The sequence below is a fragment of the Thamnophis sirtalis genome, unplaced genomic scaffold (assembly GCF_051295495.1).
Source record: "Thamnophis sirtalis isolate CommonGarterSnake01/CBP01778 unplaced genomic scaffold, rThaSir2_p1.2 scaffold_5, whole genome shotgun sequence".
NCBI classification, from domain to species: domain Eukaryota; kingdom Metazoa; phylum Chordata; class Lepidosauria; order Squamata; family Natricidae; genus Thamnophis; species Thamnophis sirtalis.
Genome location: NW_028261385.1, coordinates 127,643,928 through 127,671,169, shown reverse-complemented (window position 1 = coordinate 127,671,169; position 27,242 = coordinate 127,643,928). Strand labels below are relative to the sequence as shown.

The 27,242-nt window shown below is 41.8% G+C and overlaps 1 protein-coding gene across 1 annotated transcript in view; it reads right to left on the bottom strand.

Annotated features, from left to right (window-relative positions):
- The window catches only part of JAG1 (jagged canonical Notch ligand 1), a 63,969-nt gene extending 56,129 nt beyond the window's left edge, over nt 1-7,840 (bottom strand). The window contains exons 1-2 of the mRNA XM_087716854.1: nt 7,159-7,840; nt 6,072-6,377 (exon numbers count right to left, since the gene is read on the bottom strand). Coding sequence (XP_087572980.1) covers nt 6,072-6,377; nt 7,159-7,239 — 387 coding nt within the window. The 5' untranslated portion in view covers nt 7,240-7,840. The remainder of the gene's footprint in view (nt 1-6,071; nt 6,378-7,158) is intronic.
- Between the last annotated feature and the right edge of the window lie 19,402 nt (nt 7,841-27,242).

The window sequence follows — 27,242 nt, the reverse complement described above, 5'->3', positions numbered from 1 at the left end:
AGATCAGCTGGTTGGCAAGGAAGGAGGGTACTACAATGGCATTTTTTGTGGCTAAGGACCACACATGGCCATCACATAACTTCTCTAACTCAGCTATCTGTTCCCAGAGTAACTGAGCAAGCACACCCAACAAGTCTCAAGTAGGTTTGCTAGATCAGAGCAATTCTCACTTGGATTCTCTACAATCATTGGCTTTGCTGTTAAAAAAAATGATTTTAATTTCAAGTTATATTTTTTACTGCAAATCAAGTCATCTTTCTAGGATCTTTAGAACAGAAATAAACACTTAGCTGAACGTGTCGTGATTTTTAGTTCCAGATCAACAAAATAATACAAATAGAGAAAGCCTGGAAATCTGATAGCATAGCAAGACAGCTCCAGCAAGCTGATGACAATTTTGGGGGGGGGGGGGAATCTTATTTGACATGGACCTGCTGAGTTGTTCCTTTAGTTCAGAGTCAGCTTTGCACCCCCTGCCCCCCCCCACTTTGTAGAAGCAGCAAAGATTTGTCCCACTCCTAAGCACCCCCAAATATGAAACCCCCCCCCCTTCCTCTCTGAAATGAAGACACAGTGACTTCTGAATGTGCGTGCTCCGCCTGTAATGAACCAAGTCAATCAGGGCTCTGGCAAGGCTGATGGAATAATAATCACTATTATTAGGGATGTGCTGAACTTGCCATTGTGTAAAGCTAGCCCACAGTTTGTCTGGGAGCCAAACTATGCTGAGTCTACTGTTGCTTCCTGTTGCTTGCCCTGTATTAGCATTATTTTTGGACTGGCCCCATTATATTCAATAATCCTCTCTGCAGTCAGCATGGCCATGCTATTGTCACTGCTTAATATTAGCCACCAGTGCTTCTGTCTGGGTGGTCAGGCTACAATATTCCAAGGACTAAAGTGATCTGCTTTAAAGGGGGGACGGGGCAGCACGAGAGGGAGAACGTATAATTTTAGTAAGGACTCATGGTACTTTTGTCTTTAACCAGATATTCTCCAAAAAAGGCTTCATCTGCTGTCCAAGGGGGTGGGGCTAAGTTTTTCTTTAAAAAGGTAAGAAAACTGATAATTCTGTAAGTGTTTGCACCTATCTTCTCCCAAGCCTACTGGGTTGCCAGTAGCTAGTTTAAACCTCACCACCAAGATTATCTGCTATTCTCAGCATTTAGCTTCACTACCTGCTTAAAGCACAGCTTTATTATTCAATGCCCTAGTTAGGACAGGGTGACAAGGTTAATAGGCAGAATGCCTAGCAGCCAGCCAAGCAAAAACTTAAAGAGTTGCACCCAGTAAGCTTCACACAGGGAGAAAAGGAGAGAGGGAGAAGAGATAGTAGTGGTGGTATTCTCCACAAGAAAACCATACAAAATATCTGGACATTGAGCCAATTTAACCATTTCATTACATGTTGGGCCATTTGCAGGGCAAGATTCTATTTCTCCAGTATATCTTATTTTAGCTTTCTTTTGGCATCTTCTCATTCCACCACTTCATTTCCAATACAGTCTCATACTACAATAAAGCAGTTAACTACTCAAAGTCTTCCAACCTCAGCATGATGAGCATAATACCACTGGTGGAATATCCCACTTTAAAAAAATGCTGTGTTCTTTCTAACAGCAGAGGTTGCTCATGTACTTATCCAAGAGCAAAAGCTGATGGGCTTTCAGGCTGATCAGAAGTGACCCAAAGCATTTATTTGCTAGTGTTCATAAATGCATAACCCACATTGATTTTTGAAGAATGTACCCAAGGGGAAATCAAGAAACAGTCCAATCATCTACAGAATTAGGTTATCTTTAAAAGGGCATAGACTTATTTATCTAGAGTGGGCCTTTGTTTTTGCTGCATGAGGATGTGGGTATAAACAAATCAGTTCCTGTTTTATTCCAAGTTAAACTCATGGGCAAAGGGTGTAAAAAATATTACAATCAGATTACAAAGCATTACACATTGTGGGTTACCAACCTCGCCCAATGAGCTGCAATCCGACAGGGATGAAGCGTTTGAAAAGTAACCAACTCCATGCAAACAATTACCTGCTCCACTGTAGCCTCTCATTAAAAATAACTTAAGTATTTTCACATTGCACAGTCTTTCCCACGATGTACTCAGTCCTTTTAGTGAATGTAGGTTTGCCCAACACTGCTTAATTCTATGCTTGGTGCTGCAAATTTCACTTTCAGAAAGTTACTTTAAGTGGGGCAACTGGTCTTGCAAAGTCTGAATGGAAAAGTATTCACAAACTCAGAGATAATCTGATAGCTTTTCTTTTTCCTTCCTCCTTAGGTCAGAGATCCTTTGATAGACCAGACAAAAGGCTTTTAGGCGAACTGGCTACAAATAAAAGCCTAGCATAACTCAGCAAAATGATAGTTGTTCCCAACAACAGATTCTGAAGCAATCTTACCATTTGTAAACTACTTTTAAAATAATCTGAAATAACCACCTGGCCTGCTTCCAAGGCTTTTCAAACCCAAAGGTTCATGCAAATGTAAGACACTTAAAACTTCCATCTTAAACTTTTTCTGCAGCCAGTGAAAGTACTTTAGCACCTTATTCCAAATCCAACAGGTCAATACACATTATATATCAGCAAATTCATCAGGAATTTTTAAAAAGGGACTGTGTTTCAGGTTCTGAGGAATTTATTTTAGAAAAGCCAAAAACTCCTGGGACACAGGGAGAGATGGGGCCCACATCATAAGAAAAGGCAAACTTTTAATGCTCCCCCTCATTTAATAAATAATGGCTGCTTACTTCAATGGATCAATAGAGTTCAAATACTGGAGATAAATCTATCTATGCACTGGATTGAGGTCTTTAAAACAAATGCCTTCTAAGGAATAAGAGCTAAGAATAGAGTCTCTTTAAAGATTAAGCATTTTTGTGAGATTTTATAATCAATACAGAGAATGTTCCTTGGATGAAGTGTTGGTCAAGCTTGCTAAATGTTAGCCAATTTTTTTTCCTGCTTAATTTTAGCCATGATTGCAGGTGTGGTGTTCTGGATGGATCCCTTTATTTCCTTCCTGCTGATTTGCTGTCCTGTTTCCTAGCAACTAATTCAAATCTCCAATCTCTTAAAAGGAAATTTACAGCCCTCTGTCCCCACAATCATTACTCATCCAGCTTACATCAAAATCCAGATCAGGCAATGGGAAGTTTCAACAACCAAATTTGAAACCTACTTCCTAACACCTCCCTTTAAAAACAAAAAAAAATAACTGTTTTGATTCACTCAAAGAAAACAAGAATGCATGGTTTATTAGGAAAAAGTGGTAGGAAAAATGCTGTGTCACACAATATTATTGCAGCAAGTGTAGTTTCTGAAAAGACCACAGGGAGAAACATCTTTTAGTAAATAGAAGATCCAATATTTTGTTAAAAACAAGCTAATAGACTTCCCTCAACATCACTCAAAGCAATAGCAATTCATATTTATGTGTCTCCCACTGTTGAAATTGGGGGGGGGGAGAAATCTAAGTAAAGCAGTGGCTTACACCAACTTTAAAAAAACTGTCCAATTTGTTACAGGCTAGGAAGTTTACCCACCCATCATCAAAAAGAAGACAATAACTGTTCTATGAGTAACAGAGTAGATACCTAACCCAGGTCTCAGGAACAACTTCCTTGGTTAACAAGTTTAGAGTTGTGCAAGTTATGCCATGGATTGCCTTTGTAGCTCAATATCCCAAAACATGCCTGTAGATGACTTGGCCATGCCTAACACTTAATGAACAAGGGGTGGCATGAGGCCTGAAGCACGCCTGCAGAAGACAGGTAACAACAAAAGTGAGAGCTGTAATAGGAAAACAAATACGCCCAGCTAGATGGATGAAAGGGAGGAAAAAGCACCACGCCTCAGGAGCACTAGAGGAAAACACAACCTCTGTCCATGCTGTAGAAACTAGCTTTAATTTGAATCAGATTTCTGATTCTAGAATGTTTTGCCAACCTCAAATCTATCTTGGTGTGTCTTTTTGCCTGCATATACTGTCCACCATAAGGCTTGCTTTATCTGGCAAATTCAAAAAAAACACAACTCCCCCAACAGCTAGTACTTTTAGAGACAGACCTACTAAGGAACCTGGTGAGGCTTACTATAAGATTAAGTCATGGCTATTTCAAAATGCTTTTTACAAAAGGCAGGTTGGTGTTTCTGAAGGAGTTGGAAAGAAAAAGCCCGTGGCCATGCTGGAACAGAAAGAGAAGCAGACAAGTGTGTTTTACTTTTAAATAATCTCCACCTTCTTTCCAGATCAAAGGTTCAATTTTTACAGAGATTTATATGGAAGTAAGCTCCACTGACCTCTGTTTAGACTTGGTTCCAAATATAGACAGCGATTGTGTTATAAATAAATATGTGTGGAGCTGTATTCTACCAAATTTCCTAGAACCACCAATTTAAATCCTTGCTCCCTTTTTGCAAAAGTGCAAGTCACTGTTTGGTAATGAGGCAGAAACAATTTGCTTTATGACACCTGATACAGATTTCTTAACAAGGCATCCTCAACAGACTTCTATCAATTTAAAGAGAAAAAAAAATCTGAATTTTTTAATAAAAATGTGCCAATCCCTGACCATTGTCAAACACCACCCTTTAAAAAAATGTAGCCATTTGATGACATGGTTGGCAAAATTCAACCAGAGCCCTGAATAGAGACCATTTTGTACTTGATACCGGTAACATCTTTTTAGATACATGAATTTGGCTTCAACCCCACCCACCTACCCCAAAAAACAAAGAAAAAAGGTTGGGAGGGGGGCAAATGCTGAGGAAAAATGAGTGAGCTGAAGATTTTTACCACATAGGCAGACAGGAGGCAGTACAGCAGCATTTGGCAAATTGTGCTCCCAAGTACTAAAGAGGCGGTGGCTTGGGCATCCCTCCCACTGATTCCTCCCGCGGCCTCCAATTTAGTAATCTGAGCCAATAAGAAAACACAATCTTGTGTCTGAGACCTCATAGTTGCATCTCTTCCAAAGAACCAATGGGAGGGGGGACGGGACCCTCTTCAAGAAGAGGCAGATTCTCATCAGGGTTTCCAAGTAACCAGGAAATACTCCTTGAAACCACTCGCAACATACAACTGTTCAGCATCTTCAACAAGGATGTTAGATGGAACCCACATGTCTGGCCAAAGTTGTTGCTTTTCTGTTGTTTTTTTAAAATACTGCTCAAGCTTTGGCCCTGAGCAAAGATAGCATATTCTGAAATAATAAATCAACCACCTCAACTTCAAAGCAGCTTCAACAAGAACAAGCGATATGCATAAGGTACAGATGGATTCATCACTTATTTAAGGACTGGATTATTTACAGCCAATATTACTCTTGGGCCTGCTCCAAAAGTTAAAGTTCAAACCTTCCCCAATGTAAACCCTTATGTTTTAGAATAGATATCCCCAGTTAACACTAAAGAACCATGATTCCAGGGGAAGAGGGGTTTTTGCCTAGCCAGAAGCAATGGTGGCTTACAAGGAGAGATCGGAAGATTTGCAAGGTGGGTCTTTGGGCTTTCATTCTGCTTTATAAGCATCCAAGATTCTTGGAGGTGGCATCACTGCAAACAGCTCTGATGAATACCAGGGAGAATATAGAGAAGAACCCTTTAGGGAGGACTCCCCAAGCATGCCCTTTTCTGGCAAGCTACTTTTCACCAAGGGACCGGGAGAGGCATTGCCCCTCCCTTTTTCCTGGGCACAAGAACTAATTGGGAAGAAAAATAAAATCGGTAATATGAACTTGTGACCTTTGTAATTCTCAAGGGAACTCAAGCATACTTTCAAAGAGCTTAAAGAGCAAATGCACAGAGAGTACATTATACTTCAGGTGGTACAAGCTACCTGAAGCTGCCTACTTCTCCCAAACTAAATCGGACCAAACAGTAGGTCTCTAGCCTAGGAAGGTTTTGTACAATGCTTGCCAAATCTTGTTCTTTGGGCTGGGCAGAAAAGAGAAAGGAAAGCCAAGAACTCCACCAAGAATACTGAAAGCAGCCAGCACTGTTGTACTCATACACACACACATAAAATGTGGCAGGATGCCTTAAAAGTGCTTTAACTCACCGGCCAGGCAAAACTGAAAGGGAGGACAATCCGGTTCCTTTCATTATTCCGGCTGTATCTTAAATTAAAGGTATTCCCACCGATGACAGGGGTAGATCCCAATCCAAAGCTGCAAGCGCCCTCAGCAGAAACGCGGGACTGATACTCCTTCAGGCAAACTTTGAAATAGGTATCACATTCATCTCTGGTGCATTTTTTATCAATTGGGTTTCGGGTCCCATCACAACAATTTCCATTTTGCAATTCGCCGTTTACATTTTGCATGGATATGATCTCAAACTCGAACTGGCCCGATGTTAGAGTAACCTGTTAAGAAAAGACCCTCCCCAGGAAAGGGAGAGGAACAGAGTTTTAGTCACACAGGTTATAAAAAGAAAACCCGAATCAGTGAAGGTTTACATGACAAATGGGAAAATTTCTATCCTTCCTCTAAACCACCAAATAAGCTATGAAAACTGTGTTTCTTCCTCCCCTCTCCCCCCCCCCCCACAAAAAAAGAAAGGAAAGAAAGGAAATTCTAATAATCAGAATTGGAAAAGGGTGTCATGCTACAGTCTCCGGATGGAACATTTTTTTAAATAACCCATCTCTTTCAATCGGTAATAAACCGCACACAGCGCAAACCCACAGTTCTAATCTAGCGCATGCAACCTTACAAATTATAAGTCGCTTTGCAATGGGCTCTGCAAAAAAAAAAAGCAGAACTCCTGTAGGAAAAAGCGAAATGGAGCAATCTTTGGAAAGTTTGGTGTAATTAGATAAATCTGCTTAGAGGGCGGGGCAGTTTCTTCAGAAATTTATCTCCGGCTGTTCCAACTGGGAAGATTCGTTGCATTAAAGCGTTTTTTAAATGAAAATGCAAAGGGGGGGGGGAAACCCTGAGGTTTGTAAAGCACGAGGTTCATCGAAGTCCTCAAGAACCTCCCTCCCCAATTCGGTTGTACGAAATTAAGGACGCTAATTATATCGCTGGAGAAAAGAGAGGAACCGAGATGCGTTTGTAAGGGTGGGTTTTTTGTTGTTTTTTGTTTTTAAAAAGCAAACTCTTTTAAGCTACAGCGGGGAAAGAGAGAGATATGCAACGTACCTTGACTCGCAAGCATAATAGCGCAAGAAAAAGACTTAGGGAAAACTCCGTGAGCTGCGATCGTCTCTTTGATAAAAGCATGCCTCTTTCCTGCAGAGTCCCCTTCGCTCAGAGACGCTCCCAAGGTGCCGCTGCTGTGGCAGCCGCTGTCCGGCTCTAATATACTCCCCGAATCGAAGTACGCACGGGTGGGAAGACAACCCCACTTTTCAAAAGCTTTTCAATAGCGCCACAATCTTCAATGCAAAGCAGCCCAGCCTCCTTTTATTATTCTCCTTGGCCTCCCCTCTTCCCCCCCCCTCTCTCTTTGCTTTCTTTTTTTTCTTTTTAAATATATATATATAAAACTAGCGATGGTTATTCTGGTCCCTTCCTGGCCCCCTTCTCCGCCTCTCTTTCTTTGCAGATCACTTGCCACCTCTCGATCAAGGCCACACAATAACCCGGGCGAGCCCCCCTCCCCACCCCCCGCGACACACACATAGACGACACCCAAAGACGACCACGACAACAACAAAAAAAAATTACACGCGCACAAGAAAAGAGGGGGAGGAGGGCGAGTAGGGACGCACGCACACACACACGCAAACGCACGCGCGCACACACACAGACAAAAGCAGCCGAAGGAAAAGGAGAACCGATCTCCCGTCCCGCAAACCCCACTGAAGAGAATGCCTCTTCGCGCTAGCCCATGGCCACAAGAGGAGGGGAAGGGACAGGCGGCGCATGCGTTGCCATTAATATGCATTAAGGAGGAGGGTGGAAAGGAAGCGGCAGCGCCGCCTCGGGTCCCTGGGGGAGCCTTGCCTTTTGCTTGGAAGGGTGACAAGAGGAGGAGCGATGGTCACCCGGAGAGGGGGGAGGGCAAGACGGGAGGGGGGTGGGAAGATGCACGAAAGGCGAGGAAAAGGCGGAGATTTGCAATAGGTGAGTAAAAGGCAAGCAGGTGGGGAAGGCGAGCTGCTCTGCATTCGCACTGGATTCGCGCCCCATCCTGTAGCTTGGCGCTAAGCTGCCGCTTGCTTGCAAAAGAAAAAAATAAAATAAAAGTAATATTCATAAACCCACCAAATCTTTGCGCCGTTCAATGTTCTAAGGAAAGAAGGGCTAACAAGCACCGGGAGGGGTGAAAGGGAAAAAGGGCTTCCTTTCACCAACGCCGTTCCCTTTTTCGGGGTGTGCCAGGACTGCTACCTTCCCATTTTGGGGCTTTGGAAACGCTGCTTCATCCCAAACCTCCGCTCCCCCCGTGCTCGGAGTACATGTGGGAATGAATGTTCACACACACATAACGCGCGCGCAATCTGCCCGCTCACGCATCTGGCAAAGTGCGCCCCTAGTCAAGAGAAACTTCTACGTTCTTTTTAAAAAGATTATTTTTTGTTCTTCCTGTAAGGAAGAGAGAGAGAGAGAAAGAAAAAGGTGCCCTTTCCTAATCTTTCCGAGAAGCGGAGCCCGTTCTCACAGCAGCCTGGGAAGGCCAAATGAATGCTAGTGAGCAGGGTGGGTGGAGGGGTTTTTTTGGGGGGGTGGGGGGAGAAAAATCGTAGTTACTACTGCTTCGATCACAAAGTTCATGAGATGTGCAAAGAATAACTTAGTGCACGTGCCGGTGTAGCGGGGGGGGGCGGGGGGGAGTAGGGGCGGGCAGAGCTATAAAAGAACAGCTTTTTAATTCTCAAGTACGATCCATAGCATTTCTATCCTGATTTAAGTCACTTTAAAAACTGCTTTTATGGCAGGAAGGAATGTCTGGGCTGTGGAAATTGGAGGGAAACTATTTACTCCGCAGTAAGAAGGAGCGTTTTGGTCGCCCAACTTAACTGCTGAAGAAATCTATAGGGTTGCAATCTTCAGGCTGGGCAACTTCAGATTGTAATGAACCCTGTGTGGTGGAAAAGTGCCTCAGTTATAGTGAAATTGGCCAGAGTTATGCTTCAGGACAAGAAAGCGTATTGCAATGGGCCCCCCTCTTTCTCCCCCTCCCCACAAGGCAGATCTGGCTCCCCATTTTATTGTGAAGAAAGTAATACACAACACTATCTAAAGAGGAAGTCATTTTCTCCTCAATCATTTAATCTGATTATAGTTCATCTTGCATAGATAGATTTTGTTTCTCACACCTGATTTTCTAGGTGGAAAAATAACATTATTTAACTTTTTCTTCTCTAAAGAGGGGAAGGAGAAATGTTATATCAAGTGAATGTGTTTCCCCAGCTGTCTGAAATAGTATATAGCTCAAATGTAAGTTAGCTCAAATGTAAGTTAACTTGTCCTGATTTTGCTATTAGAAAGGAGTAGTTCCTTGCTTCCTGTTCTCATCTTCTAATTTGGCGAGTCTGCTGGATTCCCAGGGCTGCTACTTCTTGACTTTGGGTTATGGAGTTGGGATCTACCCACTTGCTGTTCTTTTGGAATGACCAGTATAGGGCTTTGAAAAATGAATTGCATAAGAATGTGAGCTGACATGAACAAGCCATTTAATAAATCCTGTTTCCAAGTGTGGCTTAATTTGGGAGACCAGTGGATGAAGGTTAGAAAATATGCTTAGCGGAAGTGTGTTTCTATGTGTGAAAGATGGCAGTCAGGTTTTAGACCTTTTTTTAATAGTATACATCCTGTACTCTTACTTAAAGAAAAAGCCAATCTATGAATGTACCAAAGCACCTTTCCCTATGCCCAAATGATCCCAGACATCTCAGGAACTTGTAGGGATCAGTAAAAGTTTCACACTACACTTCCTGGGCTGCAAAAAACTAGACATCCATGGGAGCAGGGGTATATTTATTTATTTATCAAACAAAAATTACAAAATTAAACATTGAAAAAAAAACACTAAAATGTGACAGGGATGATAGGCACATTACTGTACTTACTTACACATGCCCCCTAAGAACCTGTTAAATATGAAATGAGGTCCACAGAAGTTAAGTTGGAATTAAAATTGAGAAAGTTAATAGCTGAGACAAGTGAGTCAGATAAGATATTCCAGACTTCAACAACTGTTACAAAAATATTGGTTTTTTACAATCAGGTTTAAAGCTGTTTAAAGGTAAAGGTCAAGGTTCCCCTCGCACATATGTGCTAGTCGTTCCCGACTCTAGGGGGCAGTGCTCAGCTCTGTTTCAAAGCCAAAGAGCCAGTGCTGTCCAAAGACGTCTCCATGGTCATGTGGCCGGCATGACTAAACGCCGAAGGTGCACAGAACGCTGTTACCTTCCCACCAAAGGTGGTTCCGATTTTTCTACTTCCATTTTTACGTGCTTTCGAACTGCTAGGTTGCAGAAGCTGAGGCAAGTAATGGGAGCTCACTCCGTTAGGCAGCGCTGGGGATTCGAACCGCTGAACTGCCGATCTTTTTGATCGACAAGCTCAGCAGTTGTTTGTATGTGTTCTATTATGATTAAAACTAAAAACATTGATTTTGTCAATTTATTAGATTTGTCTGTGGCTTGCTGCTGCCATTTCCTTGACTGGACATCAGCACAGACATCTTAGGCTCTGGGACCCTCAGAAAGTGGGTTTTAAGAAGGCAGCTTAAAGGGGAGAAAAATAATGCTAGATGGAAGCCTGTAAACAAAAGGCCCTCACCACAGTTCCGCGCCCCCTTTGCCTGAGCAAGCATGCTTGAAGACAGGGTTACCTGTCACAAGTCAGCATGCACAGGCTCAAGGCTATATGGCAATAGCTAGAGGGAAGGGTGTGTGTTTGTGTATGTGTACGAGTGAAGATAATCACACTGGGAAAAGGAGGCATGTGGTGGAAATCATTGTCTGAAGACAAATTGCCAGCCTGAGGGGAAAAGAGGGTGTGTGTTGGAGAGAGGCTTTCTCAGCTGGGAAAGTGGCATTTCAGCTGCAGAGTTTCCACAAATGTGTGAGAGCACTGACTCTGCACAAGTTGGCTGGAAAACTTCTTTTCTGGCAATGGGAGAGCTTTCAGGAGAGTCCAGAAGCCGTTACTCACCTGATGCAATGTGGGGAGGCTGATAAAAATTAGTGCAAGCAAAGCAGGGATTACTTCTGAGTTGCTGCACTCTCCTAGGAGCAGCCAGGAACAACTCTCTGAAGTGTTTCTACTGCTGTGCAATTGGAGCAGTAGTGATCCTATGAGGGAGACCAACTAGGCAGTCTTCTTTTTAGCTGCAGGCGAAATACTTTTGTTAGGAAATGAGGCAGACCCAGTTAGAATGGGGCGTCTAAGGAAACCAAAAGGTGTGCCAGATGATAATTTGGGAATAAGGAGTCTATGGAATGAAAACACCAATTACTTCAAAGCAGAAAGCTCCAGGTCCTTTGTACCAATTAGGGTTTTGTGTGTGTGTCTGTGGACTTTAATAGTTCAAGAACAATTCCTGTTCATGTTCTCAATTTCACAAGAGTTGAAATGTACATAAGAGAGAGTAACCCTTGCAACATCCCATTTATTGGTTATTATTTCTAATCAGCCCATTAACAAGGTTCTTTGGGTGGACTTCAGAGCTATTAAAAATAAAAACAATAAAAAGTTGACATCTATTTGAACACAGAGCTGAGCCTGAAAGGCAAACCTTGCTCCTAATGAACCAGGAAATCTTGGCTCAGCAACATCATTTCAAACCGCTGTGTGGAATGACTCAGGTGACAGAGCTTTGTGTTAAACATTGCCGAGGTTAGAAGATTCCCACGTATGCTGGCAGGGTTTTTTAGTGTAACCATTCTAACCTACTTGGGCTTTTTACTTGACAATGTTTATTTACAGAGAGGAATATGAAATCCTGAAGTCCCCTCTCTTTAGTAAATTGCTTTAAGGAGAACTAGGCCCAAATTTAGATTAGATTAGATTAGATTAGATTAGGATAGATGGATGGATGGGTGGGTGGATGGATGGATGGATGGATGGATGGATGGATGGATGGATGGATAGATAGATAGATAGATAGATAGATAGATAGATAGATAGATAGATAGATAGATAGATAGATAGATAGATAGAAGTTGTATATTTCCTTCAATGTGGACTGAGTAATCTTGGCTAGTCTCAGGTATTACATTAAGCCACGGCTTGTTTAAATGGCTTGGTAAATTTATTTAATCAAATTTTGATGATACCCAACTCTGTAATGGCTCTGGGTGGCTTACAAATTAAAAATAAAATATGGAAAACACACACGACTGGGTGTGTGTCTTTAAGTCCTGATGGTCAGGGTCACACATCTCACTAAGCTATCAATGATGATTTACAAACCACAGCACAGCTAGGTTTTATGGAACAAACCATAATCAAAACCATGTTCTCGCTTAGCATGATTGATCATTAACAATCAAAACTCCCCACCCACCATGTTTGTTTCACTGTTGTGGAGGTCCTCTTGACACAGACTACACCCTGCGAATACTCCTTCCACTGTGGGTCCAGAGCTGTCTCTTGGCCTGTCCTGTTCAAAGTATTTAAGACAATGCTAAAAGAAGAGAGGTACAGAAGTCTCATTCCCGGAGTTCCTTCAGTGGAAGGCAAAAATATAATTAGACTCAAACATAGATTTCTTAAGGACACAACCTGGGACAATAACTTCATCTCTTCAAGGACTTAAGGCTTTTTAAATTTATTTATTATTTATTATCAAAATTTATATGCATGTCAACCCACTGGGGCTGTTTTTTTTGTCTACTGGAACACATCTTAATGAGATTATTAAGTATTTTTCTGTGTGAGCTGAGTTCACTTACCTCATTAAGCCATAGTGTGGTTTGGCTTAGCTTGCATGTGACCCTTGCTTTGCAAACCATGATTAATTGCCTCCTTTACCAATCCTGGCTAAACATTTAGTGTGACCCCTGCCTTGGTTTCCCATCCGAAGCTGTATAGCAATTTCCTAGAGCATTTCCTGACTGTGTAGCCTTAACAGATCAGAGAGATCTTTGGGCAACCATGCTGGTTTCTTCTTGGATTCATTGCTTTTCTTTTTCAGTGGTATTGTGCTGGATTGGGCTTTTATGATCATATTTTTCAGAGTTTCCCAAGCTTCTTGAGTTATTTTCTCCTTTAGGTTAGGTTAGGTTAGGTTAAATTTATTTATAGGCCGCCCTTTTCCCTGAGGGGACTCAGGGCGGCTTACAATTTATATAGGAAGGGGAAACATACAATGACATATAGGACAATACATAATTAAAAGAGTAAAGCAACATTCATTCAACATTCGGGCGGGGATGGATTATACTCTTTAACCCCAGGCCTGACGGGATAGCCAGGTCTTGAGGGCTGTGCGGAAGGTCTGGAGGGTGGTGAGGGTACGAATCTCCACAGGGAGATCATTCCAAAGGGTCGGAGCTGCTACTGAAAAGGCTCTCCTCCGCGTAGTTGCCAGTCGACACTGACTGGCAGATGGAACTCGGAGGAGGCCCAATCTATGCGATCTAATGGGTCGTGAGGAGGTAATTGGCAGGAGGCGGTCTCTCAAGTACCTAGATCCACTACCATGAAGGGCTTTGTAGGTGGTAAGTAGCACCTTGAAGCGCACCCGGAGATCAACAGGTAGCCAGCGCAGCTCGCGGAGGATAGATTTTCATCCAAGGAATCTTACCCAAGTTCTCTCTGAATTTGTTAAAATCAGCTCCCTTAAAATCTAGGACTCTGGTATAATTATGTTCCATTGCTTGTGTTTGTGTTATATTGAATTCTAGTATGACATGGTCACTAACACCCAAGGCCCTTCCAACTCCACCTATCCAGCCTTTTTATCTCCCTTGGCCTCATCACATGTACCCATCCTGAGAACTGTGAATGCTTTGCCAAAAGAACACCCCCCCCCCCACAAAGTCTGTACTGTCTGCTCCTACCTCATTTGCTAAAGGCAAAGCTGGTATGTATCCTGAATCGGATTCAGCCCTGAAGGTTATTCAGATGCCTCTGCTGCAAGAAATGTTGTGGGGTTTCTGTCCCTAGAGCAGGTAAGAATTACAGAGCATTCCATCCAAATCCAGGGTTTTGTTTCCCACAGAGACTAGCCAGAAGCTTCTGAATCAGGAGAGGTGAGACTCCTGTGAGAACCTGATTAGCTTTTGATAAGAGCTCACCCAAACCCACAAACTCGTTTTGTCATAAACGAGCCCTAAAAGCACCATAATAATAATAATAATAAAAGGAATATAGGAGAAAAACAGGTTGGGCAGATAGAGCCAAGTGCGTCGTTTTGAATTCCTGTGCATTGAGCCATGCTGGTTGTGTTGGCAAAATAGGGTTGCCAACCTCCTTTTTGGGAACAGGTTCCTTCTTTCCTACAGCAGGCAGGGATAGTGCGGTCCCTTCAAGGCTCGGAATAGCAGTGCCATTTTAATGCTGAGGGTGCAAAGAAGTGAGATTGTTTTGTTAGGAATGTCCCAAGTTCCACAGAGCTCCTAAGTGAGATGGTTAAAAGTTGCACTTTTAAAAGATGGGATGGGGAGGAAAAAAACCCCCCAAAAACCCCCACAGAGGTTCTACTACATACTACAATGCTGGCTGGGGAATTCTGGGAGTTGAAGTCCAGGCATCTTCAAGTTGCCAAGGTTGAGAAACACTGTACTACATCCTTGGAAGCTAATAAGGAACTCCTGAAGGGTGTAGCCCTCGATCATTTTGTACTTTTCAGCAACTATGATTTACAGGTGTACTGCTTCTGTTCCTGGAAGTTCCATTTCTTTGAAATGCTTAAAATAACCATTGATACTCTTTTTCCAGAAATTTGTCTAATTTGCTTTTACAGCCACTTGCAGCTGTGAATGCCAGAAATCAGTAAACAGGCAGAGTCACAATTTCTAATCAATTATATTGGATAAACTCAAGTTCCAATATTAAGGAAACAAAACAAAACACCAAATTATCAGCTTCTCTATGCTGCCCTTTGTATTTTCTGACTTCCATTCTTTACAAGCCAAGGGGATCATGCGAATTTTGAGGATCACGGAAATATTACTACCAACAATATCTACACTTGGGTAGCCTGAATGTGAGTGCAGGAAATAAAAGATGAGGGACTATATAAATTGGTTTAATAAAATAAATGATAAAATGCTAGGAAAGGATTTGGCTGGAACCCCAATGGGGCAGATTACAAGTTTATTACTTTCCAACTTTATCGGGTGTCATTTATGCTCCTTCACACACTTTGTCTCTAAAAGATGGGGACTTTATGAATTATGGGGCAAGGTTTTGGTGGCACTCCTTATGCCCTGCCTCCATCCGGTTTCAAGGACCAGAGAGATCATTAAGATTACTTGATATACCAAAGGGCAGAGATATAGCAGTTTTATTACCAGCAACAATGTTCAGATTGCTGGTTGCTCATGGCTCACCTGTATACAGACTTTGTTTGGATCCTAAATGTGGTTGCAACAATGCTGGAGCAAGCTGACTGTAATTTGGCCTTGAGGGCCTGGAAGTGCCATTCAGTTTTCTACCAGCTTTACCTGAGATGGAGGTGCAGAGTTAAGTGAAGGAACCTCATGGGTAGTTGATCTGCTAGATTTGTTACACTTCAAACCAGTCAATTCTTTTAAAAATGTATTTTTCTTAACCACAGAGGAAAGAATTTGCAGTAAAGCTGCTGTCAGAGGGGTTTCTATAATCTATAAATATATTTTATCTATCTACCTGCCGGTCTCTGCGGCAGTTGCAAGACTCTCAGCAGTTTACAGTAATTTCAAACAGCCCGAGCATTTAAATAAAATGTCCACCGCAGGAATTGAAATATATGCCATTCTAAAACCAGAAACGTCACCCAAATCTCAACACCTCACCGCTCGCTAGTGGCCCTCTGGAATACGTCTGCTTTCAGGAATTTCCGGAAGATCGAGGCTAAGGAGGCCCAACCGTGTTTCTTAATGGGAGGCTGTTCCGTGAAATAAACTGTTGACCCTGGAAAGCGCCTCCTCCTCTGGGAAAGTAGAAAGAGAAAATTACCCAAAATTTTCTTCCAGGTTGCATGGGTTGGGCACAGATCAAATCCGTTGGCCGGAGATGGTCTTGTATAGGTATCTTGGTGGCAGGGACATTTTAGATACAGGAAGGACTTTGATTGTATCCTGAGGCTAAGAGGAAGGCTAAGAGAAGGGCCTGGCAGGGCCGGATTTAGATGAAAAGAGGCCCTAGGCCAGTGTTTCTCAACCATGGCAACTTGAAGATGTCTGGACTTCAACTCCCAGCATTCGTTGGCTGGGGAATTCTGGGAGTTGAAGTCCAGACATCTTCAAGTTGCCAAGGTTGAGAAACACTGCCCTAGGCTATTCCACTTATGCGGCCCTTTCACCTCCCATTTTTAAGTTTGTAAATTACATGAGAGACAATAAAATACATCATTACTGTGATATATATCAATATATATCAATATATATAGCTGGCCTCCTGACGGAGGGTGGCTCTGCTCTGCGGCAAAGGCAGCGAGGCCAGCTGCCTCCCCTGCTGCGCTCAGATGCCCGGCTCGGCCCCCTCGCCCTCACCTGCCTGGCTGCTGGTGGGCTCCGCGTCGATGGGGCGGCTACTGGAAGCGGCCGCGCCTCTTGCCCGACCGCCGGTGCCGGGAACGTGGGCGGGCTCCCCAACTGCTGTGGCGCTGGAATGATCTTAACCAATACATTTTTATGTTTGTTTATTAGTCATATGCGTAGAATTTCTCCTTATTTTTGGTTCAGTGTTTTAGTGTTCACTGTTTTTAGAATAGTGTAATTTTAACTTTGCTAACAATTTGAATGTAGGCCCCTCTTGATCTTGAGGCCCTAGGCTGAAGCCTAGTTAGCCTATAGGAAAATCTGGCCCTGCCTGGAGCACAGGAGTGATATTCTTGGCATGGTGAGTGCTTAGTTGTTGCTGGGCCACTGTATCTAATCCTGTCTGCACCAGAGGTGGTATTCAGCAGGTTCTGACCAGTTCTGGAAAGACGGTAGCAGAAATTTTGAGTAGTTTGGAGAACCAATAAATACCACCTCTGACTGGCCCCGCCCCCATCTATTATCTGGCTCCTGAGTCCCAGCTGATTGGGAGGAAATGGGATTTTACAGTATCCTTCCCCTGCCACGCCTACCAAGCCACGCCCAGAGGACTGGTAGTAAACATTTTTGAATCCCACCACTGGTCTGCATCTATTTCAGGTGGTAGCAATCATTTGTTTAGTGACTGTTCAAAGTTACAATGGCATTTTTAAAAAATGGACTTTTTGACCAGTCCTTGGCTTTAAAGTGTACATGTAGTCCTCGACTTACAAAAGTTCATTTAGTGACTGAAATTACAACAGCACTGAAAAGAGTGACGTGACTGTTTTTCACATTTATGACGCTTGCAGCTCAAAATTTAGATGCTTGGCAACTGACTCACATTTATGACGGTTGCAGTTGTCCCGGAATCACGCAATCCCCTTTTGCGACTTCTGACAAGCAAAGTCAATGGGGAAAGCAGATTCATCTAATAACTGTGTTACTGATTTAAGAACTGCAGTGATTCACTTAACAAATGCGGCAAGAAAAAATGTAAAGCGGGGCAAAACTCACAAGGAATGTCTCACTTGACAAGATAAATTTTGGGCTTAACTGTGGTTGTAAGTTGAGGACTACTTGTACTAGTGTCCCTTTGCAAGAGACTTCCATCTATGAAGCAGAGTGCTGCAAAGTTGTAGTCCTACACATTTTAGCTCAAGTCTGTCCCATTAAACTGAGGTTTAATTTTGAGTAGAAGAGCATCCCACTGCATAGTTAAGGTTGTGTGAGCTTGGCAAGCCCACAGCAGGGCAGATGCGTTGAAGGCTGTTTGTCATTATGACTTTGGCTGCTGTTTAAAGATTCTCTGTGTAGCAAACCCAAACTGTCAAAAGACAACTTGATTACCTTCCCAACCGATGACGAGAGCTGCAGATAAGCTTGGGTAAAACCAAAAAGGCAGACTTCTCCATTGCTAGCTACAACCGCCAGAGCTAGGCGAGAACACGATAAGAGTAAAATCACTGGAGCCACCCAAAATCGACACCAGCTGAGGTGCTCTGAAGCTTTAACAATATTCAGGGGCATTAAACACCAAGGACAGGGTTGCTGAGTTATGACAACTGCTGGAGTCCTTTTATCACTTAGAAATTGGAATAGGCATTTAGAAAAAAATCTTGTTCTTCCCTCAATAGATGGCTTATCTATAGCTTATAGCCTATCCTACGTATATTGATTTAAAAGTTAGTCCAATTGATTTTAGCAAGGCTTATGGCCAGATGAGTAACTAAAGGACTGCATTCACTGTGTTTATAAACGACTATATTTCTCTCTTCTGTTTTTCTTGCCTTAGATGCCTCTTAACTACAGAGAAGACATTACCATCCTGAGTGTATCAACCTCTGAATAAATCTCACCTCTGTATAAATCTGGAGGGGTTTGCATTCATTCCATCCATGGGGAAAGGAGCTAGCAATCTTTTGGGGCATAAGAGCCTTTGGGAATTTCACAAGATCTTGAACTTACTTACTTAAAATGTTTATTTATTTATTTGCTCACTTGCTTGTTTGCTTGCTTGCCTGCCTGTTTTGGCCAATGGGTGTTTCTTGCTGGAAACCAGAAGTAAACATGGCAAAGAATACCACATGACCATGGGACGCTGCAGTTGCCAGATGTCCAAAATGCAATCCCATGACTACAGGGTATGCGTGTGTAGCTGTCAGAACTTCAAAAAGGAATTACTGATCCGCTGGGGAGGTCCATTGTAACAGCAAATGATTGGTAAGCGACTGGTTGTTAAGTGAGGACTACTATAATTGTAATCTTCAGGAGTTGATTTCCGGATCTGCTTTTTTCCTAGTGGAGCTGACAACCTAAGAGTCTCCAGAATTCCAAGACAAGAGGAGAATTTCCTTGAGGAAGAATTCATAACGCAACCAAGTTCTACAAGTTGCATAAATTTGTATTCCAAACCAGGCAAGTGGCAGATAATTGACAGCATAGTATCACTAAACTTGTCTGAACCTCAGGAGGATCCCGGAAAGTATTCTAGATTAAACGATGGCCCAGTGGGAGCCTTCAGTATTTCATGCAGCTTTCCCTCTTCCTTCCTACTCAGATCTTGTTCATCTTTCTATTCTGTAAAATAGAACCTGCCGCAGAAGATTACCATCATTCTAAAAAAATGCCATGGAAACCTTGAGCATTAGAGTGGTATGAGGTATCCAGATGTGATCACACTGACCCGAGGCACTTTTGTTCCAAATTAGAAATAGGACAGGTTTAAGAAATGAAATAATAGAGCTCAGTTTTGCAAGAGACAGTAAAGCAGTGCTGTGAAAAACCAATAAAATAAAAAAATCCAATGTTCTCTGGGCTAAAGAAATTGTAATTTTCCTTGCAATTTTGGATGAGAGCTGTGACCTGGCTGGTAATTAGCATCATAATGCTAGGCATGTGGATAGTTCTTCATGTACGACCACTTTTGACTTAATATGCCTTATATTAGAGAACGGCAGGTATTCAACAACTGAATGGGTTGCTCCACCCCTTCTCATTTAAGAGGTGTGTGGCAGACCACAATTTAACTGGTATGGTTTCTCTCCCAAGTATTAGAAAATACACCCTGTTGAATTTCTGAGTGGAGAGTAGATGCCACCCATCTAGCTAATCCCTTTATGGGGATTTAAAGCTACTGTATGTTAAGGTGTGCTTTCAGAGAGAACATGTTGAGCAAGACTTCCTTTTAGTTAAAGAGGCCTCCATAAATGCCCCCAGGCCACTTTTATCTTGCTCTTATGCTGAAACTGATCTCCTTCACTTGAATGAATGTGGTGGTGTCAAATATAAGAATAGGGCCTCTCCAGCTTCATGGTTGACTGATGTGCATTCCACCTGAGGAGCCCATTTGCACAGCCGAGTGATCTAAACTTGAAAGCTAATTTCTGTAATTACCAAGTGCAATTGAACTCCAGCAAAACTTTTCATCGCCAGCATGGGATGAGAATTGGGCCTCCATAACCATTTAACACGGGAGTGGGTTAGGGGGCAAGGAACTAATTGGAGGGTATTTAACTGGGAGATTTCCCTTCTTCTTAATTGTACTATATTTAACCAAGGGGAAATTGGTATCCATCATTAGAAGGTTGAGTGAAGGAAGGAAGCTTTCATAAGACCGATATGTCAAACAGCCCTGTCCTGCAAAGCCATCTTTGGGTACAGTATTCAAGGATGATTACCCACACAGAGGGGTTGCAGGTATCTCTCTGCTGAAATGGCAAGCCGATTTGCGACAGATAAGGAGAATGGCTAATTTCTGCAAAGTTCACTATCCCATGGAATACCCAGTTTTGAATTCTTGCATTTTTCAGACCTTCCATGTCTGAGAGTAACTAGTGGATGATTGTGCATGCATGCATCACAAGCTTTCCAACTATGATTAAAGTGGTTCTCCTTCCTTAGCCTTTTTTTTTGATTGCCCAAAATGACCCTAGAATAAGGGCCTTCTCTTCCCCAACTTGTAAGGACAAGCCATTGTCCTGTATACAGATCTATAAACTCCCAAGGATCTACAACAAATTTCTAGACATTAAAAAGATTATATTGTATGATACGATATGTATTATGGGACAGATGCCATGTATGGAGTGCACATATTTATGTCCACATCATCTGGAGCCTGTGATTATGAGAATGGCTAGGGCCATAACGTTTTGGAGATGTGGGTATAGCTCTTCATGGATATAACTACTAAAAAGGCAGGCTTCACTCCAGAGGAACGTTTGAAAAGTTTGAGTAGGGGCTTCAAAGGAAAATCAGTATGCATTATACTAGTTGACACAAATGGATCTTTCAACACACACTGACATGCCTATAGATGTATCCCCCCCTTCTATCACCAAAAGGTCACTAGCTGACCTTCAAAATCTTAGCCATAAAAATCTGACAGCCAAGAATTCAACACAAAGTCTTCTTAGGTGGCCACCTAAGATAGCATGAGTACTTCCTAGCTGCAGAGAAGCTGCTTTGGTTTGCTGCCAGCTCTTACAGAGCCTCTGCCATCCATCCATTATGGAGAAATCTGCCCAGATATGGTAGGGAGGGGGGGGGAAGTTACCCAGAGACATCTGCTCAAGATCTTCAACAGTCTTACATGAAGAACATGGGTTTTCTAGCACATAGACAACTCCGTTATTGGATAGAATGAGACAGCTGCCTTGAACAATATTAAGTTAAGAACAAATGTTGGAGCGTGAAAGCACTACACTCTTTCTGTTCTTGCCTCTGATATCATTTTGATTTCCTTCCTGAACAGGAAAGATTGGGAGTTTCTAAGCAAGCAATGGGTTATGAATATACTGTAGCTGTGTCTGATTTAAGCCTGCCATCTTTCCAGTGGGCTGTTGGCCAGTTCATACATTACTATGACCCTGCTTTCAGACATTAATTCAACCTTGTTTTAGTGTGATGTCTGAATGGAACCCTTAGAAACAAAAAAATAAAGATGGTTGGTCAGGAGGCAGCTTTTGTGGATTTAAGAAGACAATATTTAATATAGTTAATAGAGTTATAGGAAGAAAAGCTCTTTAAAACCTGTGTAGTTTATGTTGCACTGAGACGAATACAAATCTTTTCATTAAACACTACTGAGAACATAAATACCGAAAGAAAATAATTAGCCCAAGGTTAACCTTTCCAAAGTAATCCCTTTTAAAAAAAAAACCAAAGTTTTTGTTTGCTTGCTTTTGCTGTTCAGAATTGGAAATGTTTGGAGAACTGCATAAAATAACCCATAAATGATGAGTAGATTCAAAGTCACATACTGTTCAACTGTGTGCCAAAAAAGCTTATTGCATCTCATTCAGAGACTATTTGGAGTGGCTGAAACCAGTGTTCTCAAAACTTGGCAATTTTGAGATGTGTAGATATCAACTCTCGAAATTCCCTAACCAATAATTCTGGGAATTGAAATCCACACATCTTAAAAGTTGCCAAGTTTGAGAAACACTGGTTTAATTCAAACTTCTCCAAAGCGATTCTCTCATCTCCCCAACAAAATAGCAAATGTTCATCTGAGCCAATTCCTTAGTTTCTCTCTCTAAATTATAAGAATTAAGTTGATGGCTGACTAAATGAAATAAAAATGGACCGAGTGATGTATTTCAGCTCAGAGATGAATCTTTATTGGCAAATACTGAGCAAGTACCTTGGTGATCCATAATAAAAATTGTATTATGATTTGAAAAATTACCTATTGATCTGTTTAAGAGATAATCTTTATTAAAATTTCAAGAAACAGTCTGGTGCTTTAAATGGAACAATGTCACCATCTGATTTACTATTCATGTCTGTGGTGAGGCAGTAATTGTAAATACTCTATGTTCTTCTGGTTTATTTGTGAAAATGGGTTGAATAGTTTTTCCTTACTCTACTTGTGGAAAGTTAATGAATGTGGGAATAAATATTTGCTTGTTTTTAAATCTTTTGAGGGAATTATTCAAATATACCTTTTGCTTTGAAAGCTGCAAAGCAGCATTAACACCATTTTGTAGAAGTGTTCTCATCTGGTTAATACTGTGGTTAGCTGAAAAGAAAACTAGTTTTGCTCAAATATAATCTCATTTTTTAAAAAAATGGAGAATTGTCTTCTGGGGAAAATCCTCTTACATTCAGATCTTCTTGGCTAATAATATGTTGTCCTTTTGAGTAAACATAGTATTCATTATAAATTGAATATTTAATGTATTGAATGGGTTATCATTGCTTAATTGACTTTGTAGATAAGTCTGAGGTTTAATTTTATTTGCTATTCTGATCTTCTGTGTTTTAATTAAATATGACCCACATAATGTGCAGCAGATAAGAAAATTGGCCTGTAATCTGATGTATGGACTTGCATGGAAATAAGACTTAAATCGTGGCAGTATGATTGTTAAATATCAGGTTTGACCCTGTAATGAGCTATCCTAAACCAGGCTATCTACCTGGTATATTGAGAGGAAAGAGTGAGTAACATTGAGACAGGAGAAGTACGGCAAGCTTGCAGCTTAAAACCAGCAAATTTTATGTTAAGATTTCTTTGTTTTCCTCAGATGCTTTATTATAAAATATATAAAATATAATCCTAAATATTAGAAAAATTTTACTGCTTCAGCAAAAGCCATTGTATTTTACCTCAAAATAATAACGTCTCCTTCTCTGACTCCACTTCTTTCTTACGTAAAATTATTTCAGGTCATGTTGATCTTCTAAGTTCTTAGAATGCAAATAGGTGTTCTCTCCTAGGTGACTGATTACCTAACCAATAAGCTTACTTTAATATACAGATATAGCACCTGCATCTGGCTAAAACAGTGCAACTCCTTTAGCCAAGCTATGCAAAACCATGATCCTTTCACATTCCTGTTGAGACTTTCATTTAAAAAAAAAAAGTATCCAGAGGAGATAAGTATCAAAGACTCCCTCCTTCTCCATGGTAGAAAAAAACCCCACATTTCTTTAGTTGCTTTCTTCCAATTATTATTCTTGAGGCAGAATTGTTTTGGAAGTTTTGCCTGGAGATCTGAAGATTTAGATCTGCTACTTGTCAGCCAAAACGTATGTTGAGGGTGATGGTAATTATTAGAATTTCTGTCCTGCCTTTAAATGCAGCCTAGCCTTTTATGTACGCACTGGAGCAGCTGAAGCTGTTCTACGATAGAGAAAAATGTCCATTGCCTTTGTGCACATCAGATTAATGGGGTGAGCTCCTGAACTCAAAGCAGGATATGTATCTAGCAAGTTGATAAATAAATGCACGAGCAAAGCTGGCTCTTATCTTCACCCTTTCAGTTTGCTCATTTGTTTTGGGGCCAGCAAGGAAACTCACCCAGGGCAAGTGTTTTATTTGGGGTTACTACATATAGGACCTATAGTAATGGAGTTCTGCTAAAGGTATGGAGGAAATAACTAAATCTGATGTAACTTAGATGAGAACTAGTGTTTTTGTCTGATCCTGAAAATGTACAATGTAAAGGAGGACAAGTGTTTATCAACCTGTTAAGTAGACTTTCCTCTGTGCAATTCAAAACTGGGACTTCCTTCCCATCCCCTTTCAAATATCTATTGGAAGCACATGCTAAGGAACCTGCGCTATAAGGTTGCTAATATGTGTGTAAGGCTCCAGATACGAGCAAAACTTGGGTTTGGGTGGTTGTGGGGGGAGAAGAACTCTTCCTTCCATCAGAAGCTCTGCAGACCCATCTGTTGTACTACATGGTGCCACAATAGAGCCAGTTGTGAGAAATGGAGTAAGAGTCTGAAATTACCCAAACGGGTGCATCTGATTAATTTTCAACAAGTGCAGTCCTGCAGAGAGCAGCTTGTGAGATGGGGGGGGGGGGTTGCTTTTGTTATTTCTGCTAGATCATGTGAGCCTGAAAAGCACATACCACAGTTCAAAAGAAGGAGAGCTGCCCTTCCCTCCTGTTCTCCTAACCTTGGGCTGATCAATAATAGATCCCGCAACACAAAGCCTGCATTCTTTTATTCTCAAATCAGAGCAGCTGTTGTAGCAACAGCACAGCTTATTCCAAACCTATTCGCTTTTGGAAGGATATAATCCAGTTTGGAAATACTAGGGGCTTCTGACTTTTCTCTCACACTAATTAAGAGGCAAGGTACAGGATGGAACTTTTGCTAATGCAATTTGCATGTTTTATTCTCTGGCCTAGTTCTCGTAGTCAAAGTAGAAGATATTGTTAAGTGATAACTTGAATAGTACCCTTACAGATGGTTGGTTCCTCTTTTATTAAATGTTTCCAAACCCCAATGTACCTCTTCTACACAAAACGCACAGGGCTCCCAGTCCATGAATTTTTTTACATGAATTTTAGCTTGAAGTTTATCCCGTGATAATCTTTCCTGCTGCAGATTTAAAAAATCAGGAAGATGCACAGATCATCATAAGCCAAGTAGATGCTAGTGAACAGGATTGTATAAAGTTTGTATCCTCCACCCCCATGGTGGCAAACCTATGGCACGTGTGCCACAGGTGGCATGTGGAGCCATATCTGCCGGTATGCAAGCCGTCAGCTCCAGCATGATTTTTTGCCGGCCAGCTGATTTTCAGCCTTCTGGAGGACTGGGTAAGGCCATTTTCACCCTCCCCAGGCTTCAGGAAAGCCTCTGGAGCTTAGGGGGGGGGCGAAAAATGGACCCAATGGGCCTACTAGAGTTTTTTTGCCCTCCCCAGGCTCCGGAGTCTTTCCTGGAGTCTGGGAAGGGTAAAAACAGCCTCCCCTTGCCCCCTGGAAGAAATGCCAAGATCAGCTTGGAGACGAGCAGTGCAGTGCGTGTGGGGGGGGGGCGCTTTGCATTATGGGTGCCCAACAACAAAAAGGTTAGCCATCACTGCTCTACCCTCATGCCATTAAAAAGAGAAATAAAAGATATTGCTAGCATACTCCTGCCCTGTCCGCATTTTCAGTACCCCTGTCGTCTTGGTTGCCGGTAAACCAAAACATGAGTAATGACTAGGAGGGAAAGCATCATAGATTCTCCACCATTTTTTCCTACTCTTAAAAACCCATTGGAGGCATCAGGTTGAAATGACGAGCTTTTCCCCATAGCTGCAACCTTGATTTTCTGTTGCTACAGTGGTTAGAGTGGGAGAAGACGACTTTAAAAGTCAGTCGTCTTCTTGCCCCACTCTAAGATGCTTCTAGGCGCATGTTGGGATGTCCTGTGTGGGGGAGAGCAGAGAGAAAAAGTAATGGCTGCCTTAATTCAGGAAATGAACAATGTAGTGAGGTAAGAACAGACTGCCTGGGAAAAGCCCTGGACACAGTTTAAAGGAAAAACCTAGTTTTCATAAATATCAGAAATAAATTGACTTAAATCCCAAACCCTTCTATGTTGAGTCCCAAGTAAGTGTGGAACTAATTCTGGACTGGTACAGTGCCACAGTCAGTGGAATGAGGAAGAGGGAAGAGAAAACATGGACTTGAGAACAATTCTTGTCTAACCTTCTCCTCGACACACTGTCTTTCTGTGGTTGAATTAATGAATCCCACTAAACTATAATGCAATGTATTGGTTTGGACTTAGAGAATTAGCCCAGTGTATAAACCCAGCCCATATGTCGAAATCTTTCATCTGTGGGAAACGTGTCATCATGCAAGTCCTTACTTTTCAGATAACAGAATTCACATTATCTACTGTTTTGAGGACATTATGCAGAACATGTTGCATGCATAATGCCTAAAGGAAAGGAAGCATGTAAAAACATGTGCATCTTATAACCCCAAGAATGACATGGGAATTAGATAAACGTGGAACTTTGCTCCAGTAAAGAAGAGCTAGTTCTGGAGGATAATCCATTACAAGCTCTATTCAGTGACAATCTGCTGCAGAAGAGCATGGTATCCTTCCCTTGTAGTTCTTCCTCATGCCAATGGGATGATCCCTTGGTTCAAACATAAGGTAGCTTGTTTTAGTGTGTTGGGTAAAGTCAGCCAGGGTGGATGTGAATCAGGAATAGCTTTGGATGGTTGATGAATACAGCTAGTTGTGAATTATGCAATGAACTGTGGTTAAATCGTGACTCAGTGTGATGTGAGAATCCAGACAATGAACCTTGCAGAACTGCCCTCTCATGCTTTGTAGGCACCAACCTTCTTGATCTTTCACTGAAATTAGCTATAAAAGAGGCTAGAATTTTATTTCCTTAAACTTTACGTAGCTTGGTAGATTTCAATGAGCTTAGTAAAGTCAACCTATTAGCATCAGTGCATAGCAGAGGCATTGTGTGTTTATGTGTGTGAGAGAGAGATAGAGAGGGAGGGAGGGAGGCAGGGAGGAAGAGAGAGGGGGAAAAAGAAAGAAAGAGAAAAATGAGAAGCTTGAAGCCTTACCACTTAGGGTATCAACATCAATAAAATAGGGTTTAAACCATGAAGTCATAGCCACCATCTTGACTTTCTTGATGGAGAACACTCTGCGGACATCCTTGCACAGGTCAGCATTAAAGAATGATTTCACTATGCTTGACCGAGATTGTATTTTAAGAGAGATTCAGTCAATATACAGGTGAAACTCGAAAAATTAGAATATTGTGCAAAAGTTCATTTATTTCAGTAATGCAACTTAAAAGGTGAAACGAATATATGAGATAGACTCATT